Source organism: Saccostrea cucullata, unplaced genomic scaffold (assembly GCF_032062105.1).
Source record: "Saccostrea cucullata isolate Sc308-1 unplaced genomic scaffold, CSIRO_AGI_Scuc_v1 ctg49, whole genome shotgun sequence".
Lineage (NCBI taxonomy): Eukaryota > Metazoa > Mollusca > Bivalvia > Ostreida > Ostreidae > Saccostrea > Saccostrea cuccullata.
In genome coordinates this window covers 434,199-459,503 of record NW_026925976.1, presented here as the reverse complement: position 1 = coordinate 459,503, position 25,305 = coordinate 434,199, and the positions used below count along the sequence as shown (strand labels likewise).

The window sequence follows — 25,305 nt, the reverse complement described above, 5'->3', positions numbered from 1 at the left end:
TGACAGCTGGTGTATAAATATATTTATAAGGTTGGGTCCTATATCCTTGGATGACAGAGAAAAGTCTGTGGATTATATTCTTATTATGAAAAGAGATGTAAATCAAACAATATAAATATACAAGATTTTTTGTGTTTGCATGAGGGCCATTAAGTTTATTAAAAATAAATTATGTGAAATGAAATATGAAACAGAAAATTTTAAAATTGTAACATTATTTACAAATTGGGGTGGGGGTGGGGGATAGGGGGTAAGCTATTGTATGATGTAAAGGTGGGTGTTTTCAATGAATATAATCCACGAACTATCTCGACATCATTTATGCTTTATTTGTACAAACGAACATTACTACATAACTTTTTTTACAGCATTTTAGTGAAAATAGAATTCTGCAATATTTACTCTATATATTAAGCTAATACTGTACGTGGGCCTATAATGATAAAAATTGAGGATGATGATGATTTATCCCCAATTATATATTTTGCTTGGGAGTCACATTGAATCATAAAGCCAAGCTAGGTTGTCAACGATTGAAATGTTAATTTCTGCAATTTGAATTACCTAAAAATTTGTACCAGGCTCTTAGGGGGGTCAGGTGGTTTGGGAGGGGAGAAGAACAGACTTGTGAAATTTTTAGTTCAATTTTCATCAGTTGAGCATTAATTGTTAAAACATGAACACATTTTTCAATAATTTTCAGGAAAAAAAAATGTCTGCAAAATTTAATGTGAGATAGATAGCCTTTTAAATACATGTAGACATCGATCAGCTTGAAAAGAACACATTGTAAGAAACCTCTTTTCTCATGATTCTTTACTGTACAACTTTTCTCTCTTAAATTTTCAAAAAAAGCTTTTCTAACTTGTGTGAATATTTTTGAGAAGAATTTGTGCATTGTTTGCAATATTGATATTATGAGGGTTCTTCCATTGAATGATACAGGGGTTGATTGCTGTTGACACGTTATGGGGTTGATGTGTTGATTGCTGTTGGTAATCTGTGTGCTGGTTCCTTTTAGATGTTGATTTACTAAGAGATACCGTGGACCAGTACCATAAATCGGGCTTTTGTCAAGCAGGCTTCTCAGTAGCCATGGCATCTGTAAGTCTCAATCCAAAAAAAAATTCTCACTTTGCAAAAAATTTGAATTTTGTCAATTTGCTGCACAACAGTTTGAAAGAACACAACATCAGTTTGAAAGTACAGTCCAAAAAATAATGAAAATGAAAAATCCATCACCTTCCTTCCAAATAAGGCATTCATTATTTTGGTTTTATTTTATGCATGGTGTTCATTAATTTTAATTTGAAGCATGTTTTTTCATTATATATGGCATGGGGATCATTTAAGCATGCATGCATTAAAAACATATAGTATCATGAAATGTACATGTATAATTTGTAAAAGTTGTATTTACTACATTTGAGAAATTGATGTTCAGTTCAAGAAATTAGTTCATCATACATATATAATTAATTAATAGTGATGTAAATAATAATTGCCCGAACTCTGTTGATTGTCATATACTGTCTGCTCTAGCTAGCAGTTTAAATTGATAATATAAAGAAAGTGTCTTCATAAATATAATAAATATAAAGAACTATATAGAATGCACAGTGATGCAAGTCTTGAAAAGAAAAAAAAAAACTACATGAACGAATGCATGTACAATTTGTTCTCTCATTTATAGATTGAATTATAGTTTTGAAAATTTGAGAAAACTTTTATGTAGAAATTGATTTCAAAATGTTAAGTGTTTATGTTTTAATTTTCATGTACTTGTCCAATCATTTGAACATTACAAAGAAATAAAGCATAAAACTTTCTTTATTTTCTTATGATTGTGATGTGAAATACAGCTAGAGCAGGCATTTTGTTGTATAAATGTATATTTGTTGTTTTTGTTTAATCAGAATCAGAATACCCTACAGTTATCATACCTGTACAACTGTATTGCAGTCATCTGTTTCCCCTTTTGACCAATTCACAGCAAATTTCTACTTGAAAAAAAAGAAGGAAATAACTGCAAGACAGCTTGATTTCAAATATATATATTGTGCTGTTTATGTAACAGTAATATTTTTTAAGTTATTAGAAAATATAGACAGTTTCCTACCTATAGTAAGACTTGGTTATAAAGAAATCACTAAAACTTTACATCCTTATATATTCAAGATTCATTAGTGATATGGAGAACAAAAACAGACAGTATAATAATACTATTCAAGCTCAAAAGTCCAAACACAGACCTCCAAAATATCAGAGGAAGGATCCGGTGCCATGAAGGAATGAGCATCCCCTGCCGACAAGTCACACCCTCTGCATGCTCTTTGTCATGATAGGAAAATAATGGAAAAATCTGTTGCCAATTCATTGTGTAAATAATGGCCCAACAAATAGTTTGAAAATGTCAGATTGCATTTAATTGACTTAATGAGAATAATTATGTATTTCTGACAAGGTCGGTGTATTGACCAAAGAACTTATGAAGTGAAGTGACACAGTGAAAATTCACTAAGTGGATTCATAAAGATATTCTTATAAATGAGATTCCTTAATAAATGAGTTCCTTATAACCAAGTTTTTCTGTATGATATATGTATAGGTACCCCTTGGTCAAAATGGTGAGTCTTAAGGGGAAACAAAACAAGAATTAAGACCTCAAGTTAGCAATACATTAGCAATAATGATGAACTGTACGTGCTGGTTTATGTTACAGATGGCATTAGTAGTGTTATGTTATGGGGATATCACAGAGTTGGATTCTGTCAGGCAGGGATGTCTGCCGTATTCTCAAACGTGAGTCTCAAACACTTGTTCTGTCTCTGTCTTTATACAGTTCGTTTCAGCTTTACCGTGGAATGCTTCAACTTGGGTAAAGCCTTACATATAATAATCAGAACATGCTCTTCTTGTGGGAAACTATAGCTGTCATTTCATTTGTCAGACATTCAGGATTCATTATACAGAAAAAAAACAGCTCTTGGATAATAGGTTTAAACATTTTGAAGCTGATTCAATGCCTTATGTATTATTTATTGTCAAGGAAAAAAAACATATGTAGTGATGTTATCAAATTGTTGACCAATCTAAGACACGAGAAAAAAAATCAGCTTGAATGCTAGTTAATGCACATGCATCTTAATATAAACAGAATGAATGAATTCTGTGGTGAGTATATGCTGTATATTTTGTGCTCTAAGTAGATTTAGGGTCGCTGTGCGTTCCTTAAGGTCGTAGCACTATAAGATGTATATATTGTTAGTAGCAGTAATGGAAATTCCAGCAATGTAGTCAGCACAGATGAATGTTGTATTGGGTATAACCACAATAAATATAGTTCATGGCATGTCAGAATGTAAACACATATTTACTTGATGTTAGATTTAGATTGTCTCTAGATATTAGTTTGAACACTGCAGAAAAGAAATTGACCCCTTAATTCTCACAGAAACTGTACCATAACACATGCACACAACACTCCGAATGAACACTCTGAAAGATTTTAATGCAGACTGAACAATTTTTTGTGTTCTTTTAAACTGTTGATGTAACTATTGGTATTATCAGTGTGCTATTTTTTTTTTTTACAACCTTCACATTTTTTTTTATCAATAATGATTTCAGAATGGCAGCAGACTGCTGATAGGGGCACCTGGAGCTTTTTACTGGCAAGGTATGAAGATGATGTGCATCTTATTAAAAACAACTTAAAACCAAATGTTCTTTACATTGCTCTGTCAAAAGATAGATGGGCATTGTTGCCTTGGAGTTGAAAATTTTCCTACCTGATGAGTTGTTTTTAGTTAAGAACTTCTGCTGTATTGCCAACAAAGGCTGATATTTTAGAGACTTTTTTTGTTATGAGGAAGGATTGCCAACAAAAGCTAGCGTTGAATTAGAAAGTAGTTTCATCAGCCAAACTAATTACTGATGTCTTATGTAGGAGAATTAAAAACATGATTGTGAACAGATTATATTTGTTGTACCATAAGTATTTTTAGATTTTCAATGTTTTATTGTACTCTAGCCTCTAGGTCAAGTTAACAACTACTGGTTAGATCTAAATAAATTGTAAATAAGTATTATTATTACATTGTAGGCCAGGTGTACAACTACTGGTTAGATCTAAATAACAACAAGTTGTCAACACGAGAGGAGGGGGCATCAGAGGACAATAAATACAGAGGTAGGAATCAGGGGAAAGTTAAGACCATTTTAAGTTCTATTTAAGGTCATTCAACTCTCTAACTTTTTTAAGTGCAATATTACTTTGAATATACTTGTATTTAAGTTTAGATTAACTTTTATTCAAGTTCAATTTTACTTGTATTTAAGTTCAATTAACTTATATTCAAGTTCAATTTTACTTGTATTTAAGTTAAAATTAACTTGTATACAAGTTCAATTTTACTTGTATTTAAGTTTAAATTGGCTTATATTCAAGTTCAAATTAACTTGTTTATTAAAGTTAAAATTAACTTTTGTTTTTGTTCAAATTAACTTGTATTTGAACTCAAATTTACTTGTAATTTAATTCAAAGTAACTTGTATTCAAGTTCAATTTTACTTGTATTTAAGTTCAACATTTATTTAACTTTTTTTTTCCTTTTCCCGATAGGTTACTCGTCAGCAGTTGGACACTTTGATAATGACAATGTAGAAGGTACCCATCCACATATTAAATTTGCTGACTGTTAAATTCAGTGTATTTTGGATAAATCATTCTGGATATAAATTTGATTTTTTTTCAAAAATTCTGAATCTTGTATAGCATATGTCTTTGGATTTTTCTAATATTAATTGTAATGTGTGTGTTATAATTTCAGATTATGTTGTTGGCATTCCAAGGGCTGAACGACTCCTGGGAGTGGTAAGTTTACAGTACTGCTTTCTTATAAAGGAGTGCCCATGCACATCTTGTAATGGCTGCTTTTGATTTTAAGTGGCTATTTTTTTTTTTGATTGTTACATGTAGTACAGAGTACTTAATGCAGGGTTTCATATTTCAGAAGTATTCTGAAGTGCACATTCGTAAATTGTTATGATTTTTAATGCGTATTTAATTCGTTCAAAGCCAGTCCTACTTATGTTTGCCTTTGAGGATGATATCCTTGCACATGCATAATTCTGATCAGATAAAATTGTCTTTTAAAGTTATTATTAGTACCTGCTCTTAAACTGTCAAATTTATGGCTCCTTAATAGATTCTGGAGTAAGGAATGGGCTCTTTTGATCTATAAAATGAAAATTTAGCATGTTTAGTAATTCTTTAATCTCCAATGTTTCATAGTAATGATGAGCAAAAGTGGCCCAATGTGACAAGACCTTTATTGTTAATCTTCTGACCTTGACTTTGGAGATAGACCTTATTTATAATAAATTTATTATTAAAATTTATAATTAACATTGGGCTTAACTTGTGAATGGTTGGTGATAAGGACTTCATATTTATTTGTATTCCCTTGGGTGGCAATGACCTTCTTGAGTACAAACATCACTTCTTGATATTGACTTGGAGTTCAACCTAGTTTCAGTTATACTTTTGTCTTGAGCCACCCTACACAGGGGCATCATTGTTTCACAGACATATCTTGATAAACATTTGTAACTATTGGTAATGATTACCGGTGAAACCGGAGGGGACTAAAGGTTTCCTCTGAGTCTATCCGTCCATATGTCTGTTCGTCTATCTGTCCCTCTGTCTATCAGTCTGTCCCACTTGGTTTTCTGGACTTTTTTTTCTAAACTCTTGCAGATATTGAGCTGAATTTTGGTTTGTGAGTGTACATGTATTTGATGATTTATTTATTTACAACAAAAAAAAACTTAATTAACAAATGAATCCCAAGCATATGATATATGTATGTCTATATTTATTGCAGTGTTTCTTTTGGAGATTATGAGATCATAAAACTCATCTGTTTATTTTAAAGGTTCAACTTTACAATCAGAATTTACAACCCATTAAAAATATCACTGGCAAACAGGTAAGACTTGGTCAAACTCAAAAAATTAATTGACTTTTTTCCCACAAACATTCATGCTCATAGTTTATTTAGCAACTTTCTGTTGAAATATATTGTTTTAAAATTACAATGTTAGAGTTACTGAGTATACATTTGTAAAGCTCTGGAAAAATTTGGATAAAAAATAGCTGCTGTATATATATTGTTATGATATGATTTATATACAATTAAAATAATAATTTTTTTCCCCTGACAGATAGGTGCATATTTTGGATATGCATTAGCTGTTGAAGATTTGAATGGAGACAAGTATGTATCTCATTACAGGAAAAAATAGTTAAACCAAAAAAAAATTTATTCTGTCTATGTGTTCTCAACATCAATAGATTTATTAAATAATAGAAATATCCTTGCTTTTCAAAGAAATTTTTTATTCACAAAACACGATCTGAATCAACATTTTGTAGGCTTGTAACAAATGAAGTGCTCATAGCAGGATCAGTATTATATAGACTTGATATCAAAGTGCTCATAACAAGACTGATATTTTGTAGACTTGATATCACTAAGTACTCATGATATCAAAGTGCTATTAACAGGATCAATATTTTTAGCTCACCTGAGCCGAAGGCTCAAGTGAGCTTTACTGATCAAAATTTATCCATTGTCTGTCGTCTTCGTAAACTTTTCACATTTTTATCTTCTTCTCAAGAACCACTGGGCCAATTTCTACCAAACTTGCCACAAAGTATCCTTAGGTGAAGGGGATAATTATGAATTAGTGAAAAATTAATGGCATTTTTAAAAAATCTTCTTCTCAAGAACCACTGGGCCAGGAAAGATGAAACTCATGTATATAGATTCAAGTTTGTTCAAATCATGACCCCCGGGGGTAGGATTGGGCCACAGTGGCTGATCAAAGGTTTACATTAGAGTATAAAGGAAAAATCTTTAAAAATCTTCATCTCAAGAACCACTAGGCCAGGAAAGATGAAACTCATGTGGAAGCATCCTCAGGTAGTGTAGATTCAAGTTTGTTCAAATCATGACCCCAAGGGGTAGGGTGGGGCCACAATGGCCGATCAAAGTTTTGCATAGGAATATATAGGAAAAATCTTTAAAAATCTTCTTCTCAAGAACCACTGAGACAGGAAAGATGAAACTCATATAGAAGCATCCTCAGGTAGTGTAGATTCAAAATTTCAGTACATAATCTTGACCCCCTTAGGGTTATATAGGGCAATAACCACAATTCGTGAAATTTTTTTTTAGGAGTATATAGAGTAAATGACTATTTAAAAATCTTCCTCTCAAGTGCTTCAAAGCCATGATTAGTGATATTTATATTGAATCATCCTCAGGTAGTGTAGATTCTAGTTTGTTCAAATCATAACCCCCAGGGATAGGGTGGGGTCACAATGGGGGATCCAAGTTTTACATTAAAATATTTTTAAAAAATCTTCTTTTTAAGAATAGCAAAGCCATGATTTAATAGTGATACTAGTATTTATATGGAAGCATTCTCAGGTAGTTTAGAATTAAATTTGTTCAAATCATAATCCCCAAGGTTAAGGTGGGGCCACAATGGTGGATCAAAGTTTTACATAGAAAATAAAGGGAAAAATCCCAAGAACAGAAAAGCTATGTTTAGTCATATTGACATGTAAGCATCCTCATGTATTGAAGATTTAAATTTGTTCAAATCATGACCCTTTGGGGTAGGGAGGGAAACAATGGGGAATCAAATTCAAATTATTACAAAGTAAAATATAGGAACAAAACGTTTAAAAAAATCTTTTTATCAAGAACAGCAAAGTCATATGCTGTATTGATATGAATGCTTTCTCAAGTAGTATTAAAATTAAAGCCCCCCCCGTTACTTTTCAATTCTGATCTGATTTGTGCTTTTTCCTAGCCAATCTGATCAGGTGAGCGATGTGGCCCTTGGGCCTCTTGTTTAATATTTTCAATATTTTGTAAACTTGATATCATAGTGCTTGTAACAGGATTGATATTTGTAAACTTGATATCACTATTAAAGTACTCATAACAGGAGCTATATTTTGTAGGCTTGATATTGTGAGATAACAGAATTATTTTCTTGTAAGCTGGATGATATCAAAGTGAGATATTAATATATTTTAGGTTTGTTGATATCAAAGTGAGATATTAATGTTTTGTAGGCTTGATGATATCATTGTTGGTGCCCCTCTTCATTCTGACAAGGACTCCTTTTCCTATGATACAGGCAGAGTTTACATCTACTATCAAGACTCCAGGGTCAGTATAATAACCACAAAGTAAAATAAATTGTTTGCTTTTAAACTGTTAAAACTAGCAGGGGCAGTGTTGATTATTTTATTATGATGAGTAAATGTCAAATTAAAAAAAAGAAATGATTAAGTTTATGATCAGAAACTGAAAAATCTGAATAAATCAGAATTTAATTCAAAGGGGAAAAACTCCTATCAACAAACACAATCATTTTACGTCAACTATTTCAGCAGAATAGACGAATATGGCAGACTGTGTTAATTAATTAGTAATTTCTCTTTTTCTGTATAATTAGGGAGGTATTAATGAGGATTCTGATTCAGTAAGTTATCAGCTTAGGGTTTGGGGTTTTAAATAAGCTTCTGTAATATATACTCTAGTTTTTGTTATATATACTAAAGTTGTTTTAAGTTTGATGAGACATTTGCTTTCATTTGTCATAAGCTGTAAGAGAGCCTTTACTTATGGTGTTGGACTGTTGGCACATCTTTCTCAATTATAACTTGTTTAATATAATTAATTTAATTTGATAGCTTCTCTCTTTCTAGTACTACTTTTCACAGTCTTAAGCACATCTTTTTTTACAGTAACTTTTTCAGCTTCTACTATCCTAATAATGCAAAAACAATTATCCAAAAATATTATATCAGTTGTTTTTTCATGACAGATTACTGAATTTTTAGGAGCTGTTGAAATTAGATATTCATCTTCCCAAGAAAAAAAAAATCTGTTCCTTTTGAAAACTTTACAAAGAACATATCCAATAAACATTCCATTGTTCAAAAGCAATATTAATAAAAACAAAAGATTTGATATAGATTTTGAAGTAAATATGAAATGATAGACAACTACTAACCACCTCCTGTTATTTTTGCAGATTAGAATAAGAATATCACTAAGTTATCTATGTATATGACCTTGTTAAGTATAATTAAGAGAGACCTATAGATCTCCGCAGGATGGTAATCCCTTCTTGGGATGTGACAGGTAACTCCCACACCCATGCTTTAGTTAAAAAATTTTCTGGACATCCTTTCAGAGGAAATTCAGACAGAAGAAGAAGGACATTTTAGATGGATATGAGGCTCGGTCACGGTTTGGGAGCGCTCTTACAGGACTTGGGGACATCAACAGAGATTCCTTCAATGGTAAGCTATCAGCTTGGTTTTACATCTAAGACTCTTTAACACCCACTCTGAGAAGCATATGATTTTATCAACATAGAACTTAGAAAAGGATATGTATACATTCAAACTTTATTATCTCAAACTTGATGGGACTGGGGAAAACTTCAAAATATTAGAGTTTTTAAGATGTCAATGTGATGATCAAGCGTTAAAAGCTTAAAAAATAAGTGATTGCGTCACTTACAATGCACTTTGACGAATCCATGGCACAGTAAAAGTTACTTAAACTTTTGTATCTCGAGTAATGACATCTCAAATACATGAATATGTTGAAGTGATTTGGAAGTTCTGACTGATAACTCTTTAAGTATTATACAGCAAAACTCGGTTAGTACGAACACGGATATTGCGAATTTACGGATATAGCGAAGTCATCTTTGATCCCAAGCTGTAATAATATAATGAATTTCTTATACGGTTATAATGAATTACGGATATAATGATGTAATTTCATAGGTCCCAATGACTTCGTTTTAACTGAGTTTTGCTGTCTACCCTCAGATATCTCAAAGTTTTTTTTTCTGTCCCATCAGATAGATTGATAGTCTGAGATAATGAGGTTTGACTGTATTGAAGTGTTTGAGATATAAAAATTCAGCTGAATATATGAGGGCTTTAGAAAAAGTATCTTTAAATGATACCCCCCCCTCCCCAATCAACATTTCAAAGTTACTGAAAGTAAACACTGATAAATGTTATAGATTTAGCTGTTGGTGCACCGTACGGGGGTCTGGAGAGGAGAGGAGTGGTGTACATCTATGTGGGATCTATGGACGGAATTATCACAGAAGTCTCGCAGGTTCTACACGGCAAAGACATTGGGTACTACCTCAGTACGTTTGGCTTCTCAATCTCAGGAGGGTATGACCTGGACAAAAATGGCTACCCTGGTGAGTCCTTGTATTAAACTTATAGTCTTATCTGAAGATTTATACTCAAGCATATTTCTGTTTAATGATAACAATTATTTAAACTAAAAGTCAGAATGTTTAAAGATTAGATTCCTTTGTTTTGAAATTCACAAAGTGACAATTGCATACATATACATCCTTTTTATCTATAACTGCGTACAGTTTTTCAGTGGTTGTTTTTCTTTTTATCCAAACAGATCTAGTGGTAGGAGCATATGATGCTGACGCAGCAGTTTTTGTGAAGTAAGATCTCAATGTTAACAGTTTAAATAATTGTACATGATCTTAGTTAACTGCATCCAATATTAAAAAAAAAACACTCTGAGGCAATTAGCTAACAGTACACTGTACTTGGAATAATTTGTGGCAAAAAAGTAATGTTTATATCTTCTTACTCCCTCTCTACCAGAATCTATAGTTTAGACTAATAATTAATACAGTGTAATAAGATATATGATATCTTCAACATAGTTTTGATTACAGTGTAGTTATAAAGGATTCGTATTTCTGATTCCATCGTAAATTGCATACTGCCAACTCTAGCCATTAATGAATTAATTAGTGACAGTAATTTAATTAACTTGTAAATCAGATCCAGACCTATAGTCCGAGTGGCAGCCAGTTTACGTCTGGATCCGGATATCATTAAACTGGAAGAGAAGAATAAGAACTGTCACATCGGAGATGACTCGTACAAAATCCATGTTCCATGGTAAGTGTGCTTATTGTGTAAAGGGAGGTAACTCAATCAGAGGTTTGGTACTAAAATGTTATAGATAAAGACCTACATGTACAGTTGTTGAGATAAATTAATGTTATAAACATAAGGAGAAAGAACAGTTCTATACTCTGTTAAAATGCAGCAGCAGTATATTTATTTTGTTGACCAGGTTTTTCTCAGACACTAAATTAATCGCTGCATTCTTGTGAAGTTTTGGTGAGCTGATGATGTCTGTAGGTTCTATTAAACACTACAATCTGATGGCAGATAACTTGTACTTTTCAGTTTGATTGTGAGGACCTGTGTGGAGTATAATGGTGTGGGAGTAAGTGAGGAACTGGGTAAGTTATTATTATTAAACGCTGGATTAAATACATTTATAGTAAAACACGCTTATAGCGAAGTAATTTTTATTCCCCATGGCCTTAAAATATATTGGGAACTTAATGGATATAGCAAATTAAATTTATAACAAAGCAAAATCATCCATCCTTTGGCACTTCTTTATAAGCAGGTTTTATGGTATCTCAGAGATAATGCTTGTAGTAGTATAACAATTGAAATTACTGCAAGGGATTTGAAGTTAACATCCGGTTAGACAAGATTTCGGATTACACAACATCCAGACTGGACAAGTTTCACTGTGTTAATAATGTATAAAATTTCTTCACAGAATTTGATTTTTTCTGGACACTGGATGCCAGGAAGAACATTTCTAAGCGGATGTTTCAGTATCAGACCCAACAACCAGAAGTCTCGGAACTCAACCTCAGACTGAAGAAGATGGAGGTTTTCTGTCACGACTTCATTGTCTATGTACTGGTAAGTATCTGTTTCAATGAAGATGGTTTTAGAATCTGACATGAAATGTATCTAAGCCAAACAAAATCTCAATTACATGATGTCCTGGAAACAGATAGTTACTGTATACAGGATTATTTTCGCCCTTTCACACTCGCAAACAATTTTGCTCCATTTTAAAATTGCCCAGTCATTTTTTCTTAAAGAAATTGAAGTGCATTTTTTGAATTTGCCCCGTTTTAAATTCGCCCAAATGAGGGTAGGACGAAGACGGGCGAAAATAAAAGGGGGGCAAAAATTGTCTTGTATACAGTCTTTTAACCTTGTCATCTCAAATGTGATGGGACCCAACCAAGAAAAAACTTCAAGATATCTGATAATTTAAGATATCAAGGATATATAAAGAATATATTGGGTTTGGACTTCCAAATAATTTTGTCATGATCATTTTACAGAACAACATCAGAGATAAATTAACGCCAATTGACGTTTCCTTCTCTTACCGATTGGTCGGAGAGAACGAAGTGTCCGGACGAAACAAACGTCAGGCGACGCTCAAAACCATCCCCCCAATACTGGACAAGTACATACCTTCCACCGTCACTGTCGAGGTAGGATAACTCCCTTAAAGATTGTAAAATCTAAGGTCTAATTATGAGTAATTGTTGAATGTTGTAATAAAGAAAAAACAGGACACACGAATAAGTGTAATTTTATAACTGCTGTTTATCTATATTACAGGGGAAAATAAGCAAGAACTGTGGAAAAGATGAGTTATGCATTCCTGATTTGTCTGTTTTAGCTGAGAGAGTTGAACCGTAAGTTATAAGTATACCATGGGAAATTTACATTTCCATCTTTTTCATCTATTCAAGTGTAACGGAAGAGGAGAAAATGCAGCAGACCAGACCAGGATTCGAACCCAGTGGCCAGATAGCTCAGTCGATACAGCACCTGACAGGAGATTCAGGGGCCCGGGTTTGATTACCGGTCTGGTCCACCACATTTTTCTCCTCTCCAATTACACAAGAATGCATGGTGCATTTGTGGTACAGACCTGGCTTTGGGGGCAATAAATATAAAAATTAAGCTTGTCTATTCTAAGTTTTTTGGGCCCTGAAGCCTGCTTTGATGCAAATTTATTGTTTTAAGTTTATGTCCTTGACACCATTTTATTGTTTTGAGTACATGTCTTGAATCACAGAGTTATTGTTTTGAGTACATGTCCTTGACCTAGAATTTTTGTTTGTAGTACATGTCCTTGACCTAGATTTACTGTTTTGAGTATATGTCCTTGAATATATATTTACACTCTGTTAAAGGTTTGCACCCCCCATTGAAGTTGGAAGTTCTTATGAGGAGATAGAGATAAGCATTACAGTGAGGAATTCTGGGACGTTTGCCGAGGACTCGTATGAGACGATGCTGTACATAGAACTTCCTAACGGAATGTTATACAGTGGCATCACCAATATTAATGCTGTAAGGAAAATACTGATTACTATAAGAAGTATTCTGTTGTATTATAACTTAAATAAACAAAATAAAAGAAAAAAAATTACTAAACATGAAAGTACTGTAAACCAACTTTTATTCGCGACGACTTTATTTCGCGATTTACTAAGGATAAACTAATTTGCGACAATTAATTTTTGCGATCAAGCCTTTTTGGATCTGTTATTAATATACACATGCAATTTAAGGACTGGTTCGTGGCAAGAAATATTCACGATGACAAGGCTCTCGCGAACCTCGCGAAAATTTCTCGCAAGCGAAGAAAAGTTGGTTTACAGTATATACATGTACAGTAAAACTGTTATAAAGAAGTTGCTGGGACCTTGAATTTTGCTTCCTTTCAACTGAAATTTTTTAATACTGTAGATTGGCAAATAATCACGATGGTTTTAACTTCGCTATGTTCGCGATTTATCATTTTTCCGCGATATTAAACCCATCGTGAATGCCATTATTGGCTTTTAGAAACGTTTAAATGCTTATAAGAAATTTTAAATCAATTTCTTGCATCGTGAAATTAAAACCATCGCGACCGGTACTCTTTGAGAAATCGTGAAATTTTAACACCGCGGAATTAAAACAATTTACAGTATATGCATTCAAAAAAATATCATGTATTGAAGAGTCTTACAGAGAAATCTTAAAAAAATCATTACAGATAAGCTATCCTTGTAAATAAGTTCCTTATAACTAAGTTTTACTGTATTTGTTATTTATGTGTTTTACATTTTTCACTTTTTCTAGGCTGTACCTTTGACATGCAGGCACGTACCAATCAATGAAACCCGCTATGTGATTTGTGACATAGGAAACCCCATGCCTGCCAGAGCCAAGGTGAGATCGCTGTATACATTAGACATTCAAGGAGCATATTTACTAATACTGTATATGCAGAAATTTTAGCAAGGATTTAATTTTGGCATTATTAGCAAGGCGGGTGCTGAGATTACTAAAATTGAAAACTGCTTAAAATTGATTGTGTTTTATTTGTAATAGCTTCTTAGTGAGCATTTTAAAATTGCTAAAATTACCTCTTGCCAAAAATAAAATACAATTTTATGGGGACAAATAGGTAAATTTACATCTCGCTAAAATTTCCACTTTTATTGTATATTGGTAAAGATCAATTATTTCACAGGTGATCTAGATTGCCACTTATTCTCATTGAAACTGATTTGTTATTTTTCCAGACTTATTTTACACTGTTGGTCACTCCAAACAATACTGATGGATCAACAGATAAACTGGCTTTTAAATTAAATGTCAACAGGTAATGAAAAGTTTTATCTTTTGATTGCAACATTAACTCCATTCCTTTATTGACAAATTTAGAGTTTGGAAGTTGTTTATATGTAGTTCATCATTGGAGGCAACAGGTTTTCTCTCTTTTAAACTACATTCAACCTGTGGGAGCATTCATTGCACAGGTTGAATGTAGTGAAATGGAGAGAAAACCTGTGAATTCCAATGCTAAATGTAGTTCAATTAGTCACTAGTTGTATGTAGTAGTCTAAGAGTAATTAACCACAAGAAAGGTTGTAGATGACAAAAAATGGCTGTCTTTATGAATATAGAAAAAAAATACATTTAGATTTATCTTGGTGACCATCAAGGAGATCTACATCTTGACTTAATGATTGATATATTTCTGGCAATGAAAAAAAACATAACAGTATTATTTTCTAATTTTTTTCAGAAAGTTGTCCTTAAATCAAGACTAATGAAGACATTCTTTGTTTCAGTTCTAACCCAGAAAACAGTACAGATATGTGGGACAATGTTTATACCATGCATATAGATGTCCGACAACATGCTGTGTTGGAGATTTCTGCGTAAGTTCAAATCTGTACACATGATCAGGACTGTGTTATAGGAAGTGGTATAATAGAAAAAAGTTTCTGGAGCAACAATGTCAAAATTTCCTCTTGTATATGGGGGAAGGGGGCATATATAGTAATATTTTTTGTAAATGCACTGTATATTCATGTACAGTTATCTTTAGGTACAACCAAGTCTTTAGAGTGTAATTTTTTCAAATTGATTGTATACACACTGTATTATGCAATATTTCTATGTTGTAAATGCCTTTTGACATAAATCTGAGCTACAGGAAGGTGAATACCCTTTATATGTGTGAAGAAAATAGAGTCCTGATACTCAAGTGAGCAGTATGGTTCATGAGTCTCTTGTTTAAAAAAAAAAGAAGAAAGATGACAGAAATACAATTGTATAAAATTTTGTTGATTTGTTACAGAAATTTAGCTGCCTCAACAGAACAAATAATCTACAATGACACTGGTGTGAGATTGTACAAAGGTACAGGATTTGGTCCAGAAATCATACATGAGTACAGGGTAGGTTATGTTTTAGTTTACACAGTCTCATCCCCCTTGTCTGTTTAGCTGTATGTCTGCAATAGTTTTAAAAAATAAAAACCAAGAAATTCTTTTAACAGAAAAAGTATCTTGAATGATTTTCTTAAATTTATTTGGTTATGTATGTCCAGGAATAACTAAATATGTAGGAGTCAGGCTTCTATTTAATACAGAATTCTAACTTGTAGGTGAGAAATCTAGGACCCACACCTGTCAGTAGCAGCTTAATCAATATCTACTGGCCCAGCTTTGACGATCAAGGAAATCATTTGCTCAAAATAGACGAGGATCCCATAGTTCTCAATCATGAAGGAGGGTTCTGTCAGACTCAACTCCTGTCTCCCGAAAATTCTACGGTAATTACGGAATTAAGTTACATTTCATTGTGTTTTCTTGAAGGACTTTTCTTTATGACTTCCTCCACCTGGCATTTGAATTTGATTATGCGCAATATTCTTAATAAGTGTATAATTTTTTTTCCAGCATTTTTAGCTCACCTGAGCCGAAGGCTCAAGTGAGCTTTTCTAATCACATTTTGTCCGTCGTCCGTCCGTCTGTCCGTCCGTCCGTCTGTCCGTCTGTAAACTTTTCACATTTTCGACTTCTTCTCAAGAACCACTGGGCCAATTTTGACCAAACTTGGTACAAAGCATCCTTGGGTAAAGGGGAATTTAAATTGTTAAAATGAAGGGACATATCCCCTCGCAAGGGGAGATAATCAAGAAAAGACAAAAATAGGGTGGGGTCATTAAAAAATCTTCTTCTCAAGAACCACTGGGCCAGAAAAGCTGAAACTTATGTGGAAGCATCCTGGTATAGTGTAGATTCTAAATTGTTCAAATCATGACCCCCGGGGGAAGGGCGGGGCCACAATGGGGAATAAAAGTTTTATATAGAAATATATAGGAAAAATCTTTGAAAATCTTCTCCTCAAGAACCACTGGGCCAGAAAAGCTGAAACTTATGTGGAAGCATCCTGGTATAGTGTAGATTCTAAATTGTTCAAATCATGACCCCCGGGGGAAGGGCGGGGCCACAATGGGGAATCAAAGTTTTATATAGAAATATATAGGAAAAATCTTTGAAAATCTTCTTCTCAAGAACCACTGGGCCAGAAAAGCTGAAACTTATGTGGAAGCATCCTGGTATAGTGTAGATTCTAAATTGTTCAAATTATGACCCCCGGGGGAAGGGCGGGGCCACAATGGGGAATCAAAGTTTTATATAGAAATATATAGGAAAAATCTTTGAAAATCTTCTTCTCAAGAACCACTGGGCCAGAAAAGCTGAAACTTATGTGGAAGCATCCTGGTATAGTGTAGATTCTAAATTGTTCAAATAATGTGTTTTGGGGGATGGGTGGGACCACAATGGGGAATCAAAGTTTTACATAGAAATATATAGGAAAAATCTTTGAAAATCTTCTTCTCAAGAACCACTGGGCCAGAAAAGCTGAAACTTATATGGAAGCATTCTGGTATAGTGTAGATTCTAAATTGTTCAAATCATGACCCCCGGGGAAGGGCGGGGCCACAATGGGGAATCAAAGTTTTACATAGAAATATATAGGAAAAATCTTTGAAAATCTTCTTCTCAGGAACCACTGGGCCAAAAAAGCTGAAACATACATGTATGTGCCAATGGAAGGATCATGGGGTAGTGTAGATTTCAAAATGTCTAAATTATGATCAGTGGGGTAATGTGGGGATGCATTATGTATAACAAGGGTGAAATCTGGTAAAGAACAGAATGGTCAAAGCTTCTCAGGTGAGCGATGTGGCCCATGGGCCTCTTGTTTCAGTTTATGATATGATTGCTTGTGCATGGACACAATTTGTCACAATATTTTTAAAGTAGAATTAAGACATACAATGGCATTTCTAAGAAATTCTGCTTAATTTTTCACATGTAAATTGAATAGAAATTGTGATTCAATTAGTGGAAATATAACCCCATGGAAAAAAGCATGCTTTCATTATGACAAAAGCAAAATTGTAAAAATTTAGATATTCTTGGTTTCTCTTACTCTGATTTCATTTAAAGTAGCCCTGTCTTATTTCTAGGATTTTACATACAGAGAAGGAAACAGTAGAATTAATGTTCGTCTTCAGACAAAGTCAAAAAGGAACAGCAGAACCAGACGGGAGACATCCAATGTTAAGAATGTGGTACGTACATTGTAATTGAGTAGTCTGTTTCATACATATGCATTGAAAGTGAAAAATTTTATATTTATTTACAAGCCAACATTTTTAAAAAATAAAAATATGAAGTATTGAGAGGAATGAATCCTCTTTTATTTCAGGTGTGCAACAATCAGTACTGTACATTTATCAAATGTTTCCTGGGTCCTATGCCCGGTCGAATGGTGGATTCCAGAGAAGCTGCTGTCATCCGAATCAAGTCACATATATGGACAAATACTCTAGTCTTAGTAAGTAGCCTTGATTATTTTATACAGCTATGGAATGGTTAGGAGGGAAATAGCAAATTTATAGTCCATCAAGGTAGAAAGTGTATTTTCCCGGGCAGTGACATAGCTGAGAAATCAAACAGAATTTATCTTTCAGTCTTCTCCTCTCTGAAATTTTATTAAAAGGGGGTAGAAAAATAGCAGTTACATTGGAAAGTTTATATAAAATTCTTGTAGCATCAGTTTCATAGAAAGTAAATTAATTATAAAATAGGACATTGAAGAAATATGCACCCCCTCTAAAAAAAAGATGTAGTTCCAAGTGAGAACAGTATGAAATGTTCAGGTTATGAACAAAAAACAGTGCAGTTTTCTAAGATCCAATTTACAAGAGATGAAAATGAAACAGGCTAAAAACTAAACAATAATAATAGCTCTTTTTGTCTATTTTTATAGAGAGGTCTTACATCTGAACCATTTAATTTGAAATCACAAGCACTGGCACAAGTCCAGACCATGCCATACAATATCCCTGTGGATCATCAGAACGAGACGTACATGGTGTCATTGTCAGAGGTGAGGACATTCTATATATTCTGTCTGTTACTTTGATATGCAGACAGTACTAAAAATTCCCTATTGTTTGCAAGTACCTAATGTTATGAAATAACTCCTAAACAGCAAATGATGAAAACGTGAATTGAATATTAGTATTGGTCTAGAGTTTTTACATACATTTCTGCAATTTAAAAATAACAACTGGTAATTTTCACACATGGTGCATGATAACGTGCATCTCATGAAAATATCTGATAATAAATGCCTCATGTATAATAATTAAGCAATCTACAGTGTCTCATCCAGATTTATTAATTTTTTTTAATGCTTCATGTCGCATTCTTATCTTCAAAAAGTTAAAATAGCTTTATATTCAAGTTTGAAAAACCTTGTAATGAAGTTTTTGGTTTGATAGGTGTCAACGTATGTGAATGCAGAGAGACTGGCGCCACGAGTGAAGGGTGTGGAGATCTGGAAGATCGCGGTGGCCATCGTAGGCGGTTTACTTCTGCTGTTGATTATCATTGTCGTACTCTGGGTGGTAAGTACAAGCAGACTGAAGTGTCTGTGTAGATCTACCAAATGTGTTTAATTCAACAAAAAAATTTTTATCATACATGCATTTTTAAATGAATTGGTTTTCATTTGTAACATCAAAGAATATGTTGTTTTGGTGTAGAAGAGTAGTTAATCATAATTTACAATATTTTTAGTGTGGATTTTTCAAAAGAAAAAGAGCCAAAGACGAACCCGCTTATTCTAAACCATTAATGAAGAATGGCCAACAACCCAAGGGAGATCCTACATCACGTCCATATGAGTGAAAAAAATTGTCAGAAGGAAAAGAAAATTCAAAGTTACGTCCCTTTAAGCATTCCAATGAACAACACAAGATGGAGTTTATGACAAAGCTGGCAAGGGCACCAGGCAAGGTCATTGTCTGGATCAGGAACCAGACAAAATCAATTTCTTTTCATCTCAGAGAAGAAGAACTCGTTCTTTTGATATCGGCATTGATATTATTATACATACAAGTCTCTATACGAAAATATTAGTTGAAAGCCAATTAATATACAAAAAAGTATTAAAGTTTTATTGTATAAACTTGATCTTATAGACAAGTTATTTTATATCTATACAAGTTATTTTAAAGATTTATACATGTGTCTCATGTAATTGCTTTTTTGGCTTTTAAAGGGTTGTGCATGGTAGCTAGCAATTTATGCCATTATGCTATGTATACAATTAAAATATCTAATCTAATAGACAAACTTGGGTGATACTAAATTACGTGTGTGAAACTAAGGAATATTTTTTATATAAGAATCAATGTTTGCTGTAGAGCTATGACCAGATTTCTTTTTAGAATGATTTCAAGGGTATGTAGATGATGAACACCCAATTTTTAGGGCCCATCTTTTGTTCAGAATATACTAGTATTTATTTTTGTGTTCTTTTTTTGTTTTTGTCTACTCAGTTCTTAGATTTGATCATGAAACGTGTCAATTTGATCTTAATTAAGCATTGCTATTGGATATACCATATCCATTTCTTTGCAAATGTGATTACCTGTATTATGTAATGATGGCAATATAAATACTATGATATACATTATCAGACAAAGGCAGACTGCATACATTATCTGACAATGTCAGACTGCCAGATCAATTGGTTTCTTAGTCCTAAGTGCAATTTTTATATGGATCGAATTATATTCATAAATATTGTATGTACTATGTACTAGACATTGTGTATATTTAATTATATATGTATAATTATAATTTTCTATCTTTGAATACATCAGCAGGATCTGTGAAAAACTGAAAATCTTAAATTTTTATTTTAAAAATCTGCCTTTTTTTTATTTATGTGTTTCAATGTTTAATAGTATACTGTACACAGGGACATTTTTTACCTTGTTTTATTTTCACCTTACTCACAGGTGGGTGAAATGGGATGAAGTCAAAGAATAGAATATATAATATCTAAAACAGAAAGTGAGGGGTGAAAAAAAAATTTGCAGGCGTGAAAGGGCAAAAATAAAACAGGGCAAAAATGAACCTGTATATAGCATTTTAAAATCAATGTTACTGATTTCAGCTATGAGGCCTGTAAAATAAGTAACATTCCACTGTGATAAAAAGTTCAAGATGTGTGTATTTGTTTGTCAAATTGAGGAAAAACAGCAGAATTAGGGCAATTAATATGCTGTTTTAATTTCAGCAGAGTGTTTTGAGGTTGTCCTTTTAATATTTACAGATCATGACATGGTTTGAATGTTTTGCCCATTTTTTCTTGCCATGTTGCCATACATTGTGTATATAAAGGTTATATTGTCTGTGATTTTATAGAGTGATTTAATGTTGTATGTACAAATGGTGTGATATCTAAGAAATAGTTAGCTAGAGTGAAAGATACTGATGGAATATTTAAAACTGTTTGCACATGCAGATACCATTAAGAAATTTTAATATGCATTCAAGACCATGTATGGATCAAACACCAAATGATGACTCTCTTTGATTTATGTCAATCTGCATGAAATGATGCGACAAATTGTTATTGAAAAACCTAAAAAAAAAAATCTATTAATTTTCTCAAAGATAGTTGGGAGAATTTTAATTAACTCAGTATGTGCAATTTACAAAAGAAATTTTCAAAATGGCCACCATTTTCATGGAAGCAGATGAAATATATTTTTTTGTCTTCTTCATTTCTCAGTACTGCTCAGCGAAATTTGTTGAAACTTGGAAGGACTGTTCATTGCATTCTGTCAAGCATTTCTATCCAAAAAAAAAATTGCAAATAGTATGTCTCTGTATTTCATGGTATGAGTGAATCAGTTAAATCCTAACAGTTCATTCTTCTCTCAGGATATTAAAAAATATGGGGTTGTCATGTGGCAATTTTTCACTGAAGTTGTTCATGTAAAATACTGAATTTATTTTTGTACTCTGTAATAATTGCTGCAGAGTCAGAATCAGCTCGAGTTGAAATCAATAGCTAAATTCTATGTATTTATTTTTATTTGAATTTTTTAGCTCTTGTGTGATATAGATGTAAATTTTTTAAAAGATGTTTGATTTGGCATTGTCTGCTGTGAAAAAAAGCTTGGACATGATAGCTAAATATCATCTATTCTTCATAATATACATCCGGTATATCAGTGAGCAACAGTTGGAAATTGTGATGATAGCACGAATTGTTGAGAGAGAGAGTCAGAAAGAGAGAGAGAGAGGGGGGAGAGAGAAAGAAATGAATTTAATTTATTTGATACTTTGAATCGGTTTTATTTCAAAATATTCACCATTCTTTGGTATTGTGCAGATATGTATATGATAACTTAAATGTATGTGTTCAGTAAATATTGTTTCATAATAAATTGTGGATGTGCATTCTTTTAATAATTGAGGAACATGAAGGTCAAGGTCAAGGGGCCAAAAATCATAATATGATTGGAAACATCTTGTTACAGGTAATGCACATGTCAAATATAAAGTCCTATCTCTTCTCAATCAAAGTTATAAAAAAGGGCTTTGAAAAATAGACCAAATTTTAAGGTCAAGGTCACAGGGTAAAAATATTACAGTATATTTTTTAAAAAAAAAAGGCCTTGTCACAGGGAATATACATGCACATGGGTAATTTGAAAGTCCTATCTTTTCTTTTTCAGAAGTTATGATCAATTTAAAGTAATGTTAAATTTTTTGAAAAGTAGGCCATACTTCAAGGTGAAGAGGTCAAGAATCATAGTATATTTGGAAAGTTCTATGAACGCCCTATCTGAATAGTTTACTGAGACACTGCACAAATTGGTACAAATTGCAGACACCAATAGCAATCCAGTTCCTGGTATGTTAAAATCGCAAAAGAGTAATCAAAGCATATGTATTACGTATTAATTTATTGGCTCCATTTTCCAATTAGATCCCTTGATTTCATAAAGTCTCTCCACAGACCATGAGAGTTTCCTGAAATGTACCTACAAATTCTTAAAACTCGTGCTAGAACATTTTGACATTCAAATTTCAATCAACAAAAGTTATTGAAATAAAACGTGGTTCTAAATGTGTGGATAGACCCCTCCCCTAAATTAAAAATGTGAAATTTTCAGAGACGAAGCATCGTTTTTAAAGAGGTGGCATAGAAAAAAAAATCAACTTGTCTTTTAAAAAAATGGCAATAAAAAAGAGAATTATCCAAACTATAGAAAATTCCATTTCGTGGGGGTTGTGATTACCAAATTTAATTATTCATATACTGCATTACCCTTCCTCGCCCATATTTGACTATACAACAAATATGGGGGAGGGGAGAACTGGCCTTAAATGTAAACATTTTCGATTGTAAAAGTTATGCTTGGATAAAAAGGCTGGGGCTGTCCCCCCAACATTTCATCCCACGTGCCTGATTTCTCTGTCAGTCACACCCATATTTCGCTTGATGCAAGCAGTTTGTTCTTTGTCGTTTTGAGAATGTCCATGTGCGGTATAATATTTTTTTTAACCGGGGCTTAAATCAAGGTTGTAAAATTACAGAATCATTATATGCACATATAAATATACATGTACATGTAAATATAGGAAATAACTGTCTTTTTTTGTTCACTATACGCATGATACGTAGATCCACCTAATCAATGCTTATATGCCTTGCTCAGAGCTAGTGTGAGTGCATCAACAATGGATGCTTACTCCTGCATGGACCAACAATACTGGTGTGTGGTGAGTTAGTTTTGCTAATTTTTTTTTCATTTTTACTAGTCTTTGACTTTTTTTTGGAGGGGGGGGGGTTATAGTTTTCATACATGTATTATCGATCAAGTTTACCTCCTGAAAGTGCAAGGTTTTTTGTCAATCAAACGAGTTATCACAGAGAGAAAAATTAGAAATGGAAATATTGTCAATCAAACGTCATAAACTGTAGCGTTAATAATTTCCAGAAAAAAAAGTTTCTAGACATGATTTTGCTACATTATGTAATTTTTAGTTTTACGTGACATTAGTCTGTGTAATTCACTCACACAAAACTTTAAAAAAATTCCTTAAATGAATTTTATATAAATACTCTAAGAACATATAAGTCACGATATTCTGTGGAAGATTTTCGAAAATTATATATCAATTTGTATTGTTGGAAGATATTTATTTCCATAAGAAGAAAGCATATTTGTAATTCTCAAGAATTTCATAATAACAAATTAAATGTGCAATTAGAGATTTCTCCAGACTGCTATTCATTTACCTGATTACATGCAATATGCTCATTCCCATATCGTATTGTTCTTGAAATAAGTTCATTATTTCTGCTGATGTATCATATTTTTAGCAGCATGTTGTTCAAAGGTAAGTGATAAAGAGATTTCTAAATGGTTCATAATTCTGTTCTTTTTTACACGTAAGTAAAAAAAAAATTTTGTCTGCCTGGCCCCCCCACTTTCAAAAACGATGCTACGCCACTGCTTCAGTATAATTGGTTCCTCACTGGCAAATTCGATTCCATATTTTTAGCGGCATGTTGTTCAAAAATATATATAAATTGACAGCTGCAGAAATGTCTGTCTGTCAATATATTTTTTTTTGCGGAGAGCTACAGTTCTGCAGCTAGCATTTTCATTTTATTCTCAAGGGGGGAAAACGCTATTAAAAGGCTCGGGTTCGGTACGCTTTTTTCAGACGGGATCGCGATACTTTATATTTTAGATCTTGAAACTGTCCGTCAGAAATTTCCAAAGGAAACGGTAATTTTATGTATAATTTTGTATTATTTTCATTGTATTTATAGAGAAATGGATGTACTACTATATTATCATATTGAATTTAATATTTGTACACCTAAGTCCTTGGCCTAATACAGATGGCACTCCTTGTTGAACTTGTTCTGCGGTACCCCTGCTGATACTTAGATAACACTGTGTTATGTCTTTTACATGCATGCATAATAATTATAGACCTAGCTCTTTTAAACAGAGAAACCATTTGTTATATTTATACGTGCATATTATGCATGGGCGTCGGAAGCAAATGAAAAGTTGGGGTCTAATTGAAAGTGGGGGGGGGGGGGCTAAACCAACAGAAAAAGGAAAATCCCCAATTTTCAATGCCTATATAATTTCTATATTTGCAAAAAAAGTTTGGGGGGTTGGGGGGGGGGTCTAAGCCCCCCAGCCCCCTAGTTGCAATGCCTATTTTATTATAAAAATTAATGTATCTGATTTATTACTCCTCTTACAAACTCTAGCTGCCTGGCTGCAGAAATATAGAATTAATATGTTCTTATTCGTTTCCACTCAAACGAACATAAATAACTTATAAAATAAATAACAACACTTGATTAGATACAGAAGCACTCTCGTAAGTGCAGTTTAATTTAACACAGTAATACAAATACAACTTTACTTCTCCGCAAATCTACAAAACAAAAATGTATAATTAATAAAAAAACCAAAAAAATATTTGTGAGGGCGGGTGGGCGCGGGAATGTCTGACTGCAGTGTTTAGAGAGAGGCTTTGAATGGCGATAAACTTGAACATACGATAAAGCGTGCATGCTTCAATGGAATACCTGTGGAACAGGTA

At 33.0% G+C, this 25,305-nt stretch overlaps 1 protein-coding gene across 3 annotated transcripts in view; it reads left to right on the top strand.

Annotated features, from left to right (window-relative positions):
* Positions 1–22,122, top strand: part of LOC134270237 (integrin alpha-8-like) — a 43,104-nt gene extending 20,982 nt beyond the window's left edge. For 2 of the 3 annotated variants that reach the window (XM_062752434.1, XM_062752432.1), the window contains 27 exons: positions 2,723–2,802; positions 3,631–3,679; positions 4,106–4,192; positions 4,625–4,669; positions 4,833–4,876; positions 5,940–5,993; positions 6,229–6,281; positions 8,156–8,252; positions 9,286–9,394; positions 10,135–10,323; positions 10,542–10,587; positions 10,937–11,056; positions 11,351–11,406; positions 11,739–11,887; positions 12,322–12,477; positions 12,608–12,684; positions 13,189–13,348; positions 14,126–14,215; positions 14,572–14,651; positions 15,124–15,213; positions 15,636–15,735; positions 15,945–16,112; positions 17,820–17,924; positions 18,062–18,190; positions 18,626–18,745; positions 19,143–19,268; positions 19,441–22,122. In XM_062752434.1, coding sequence (XP_062608418.1) covers positions 2,723–2,802; positions 3,631–3,679; positions 4,106–4,192; positions 4,625–4,669; positions 4,833–4,876; positions 5,940–5,993; positions 6,229–6,281; positions 8,156–8,252; positions 9,286–9,394; positions 10,135–10,323; positions 10,542–10,587; positions 10,937–11,056; positions 11,351–11,406; positions 11,739–11,887; positions 12,322–12,477; positions 12,608–12,684; positions 13,189–13,348; positions 14,126–14,215; positions 14,572–14,651; positions 15,124–15,213; positions 15,636–15,735; positions 15,945–16,112; positions 17,820–17,924; positions 18,062–18,190; positions 18,626–18,745; positions 19,143–19,268; positions 19,441–19,551 — 2,690 coding nt within the window. In that variant the 3' untranslated portion in view covers positions 19,552–22,122. Of the gene's footprint in view, positions 1–1,021; positions 1,105–2,722; positions 2,803–3,630; positions 3,680–4,105; positions 4,193–4,624; positions 4,670–4,832; positions 4,877–5,939; positions 5,994–6,228; positions 6,282–8,155; positions 8,253–9,285; positions 9,395–10,134; positions 10,324–10,541; positions 10,588–10,936; positions 11,057–11,350; positions 11,407–11,738; positions 11,888–12,321; positions 12,478–12,607; positions 12,685–13,188; positions 13,349–14,125; positions 14,216–14,571; positions 14,652–15,123; positions 15,214–15,635; positions 15,736–15,944; positions 16,113–17,819; positions 17,925–18,061; positions 18,191–18,625; positions 18,746–19,142; positions 19,269–19,440 lie in introns of all 3 variants that reach the window. The other variant, XM_062752433.1, reaches the window with a different exon arrangement.
* Positions 22,123–25,305: the final 3,183 nt, after the last annotated feature.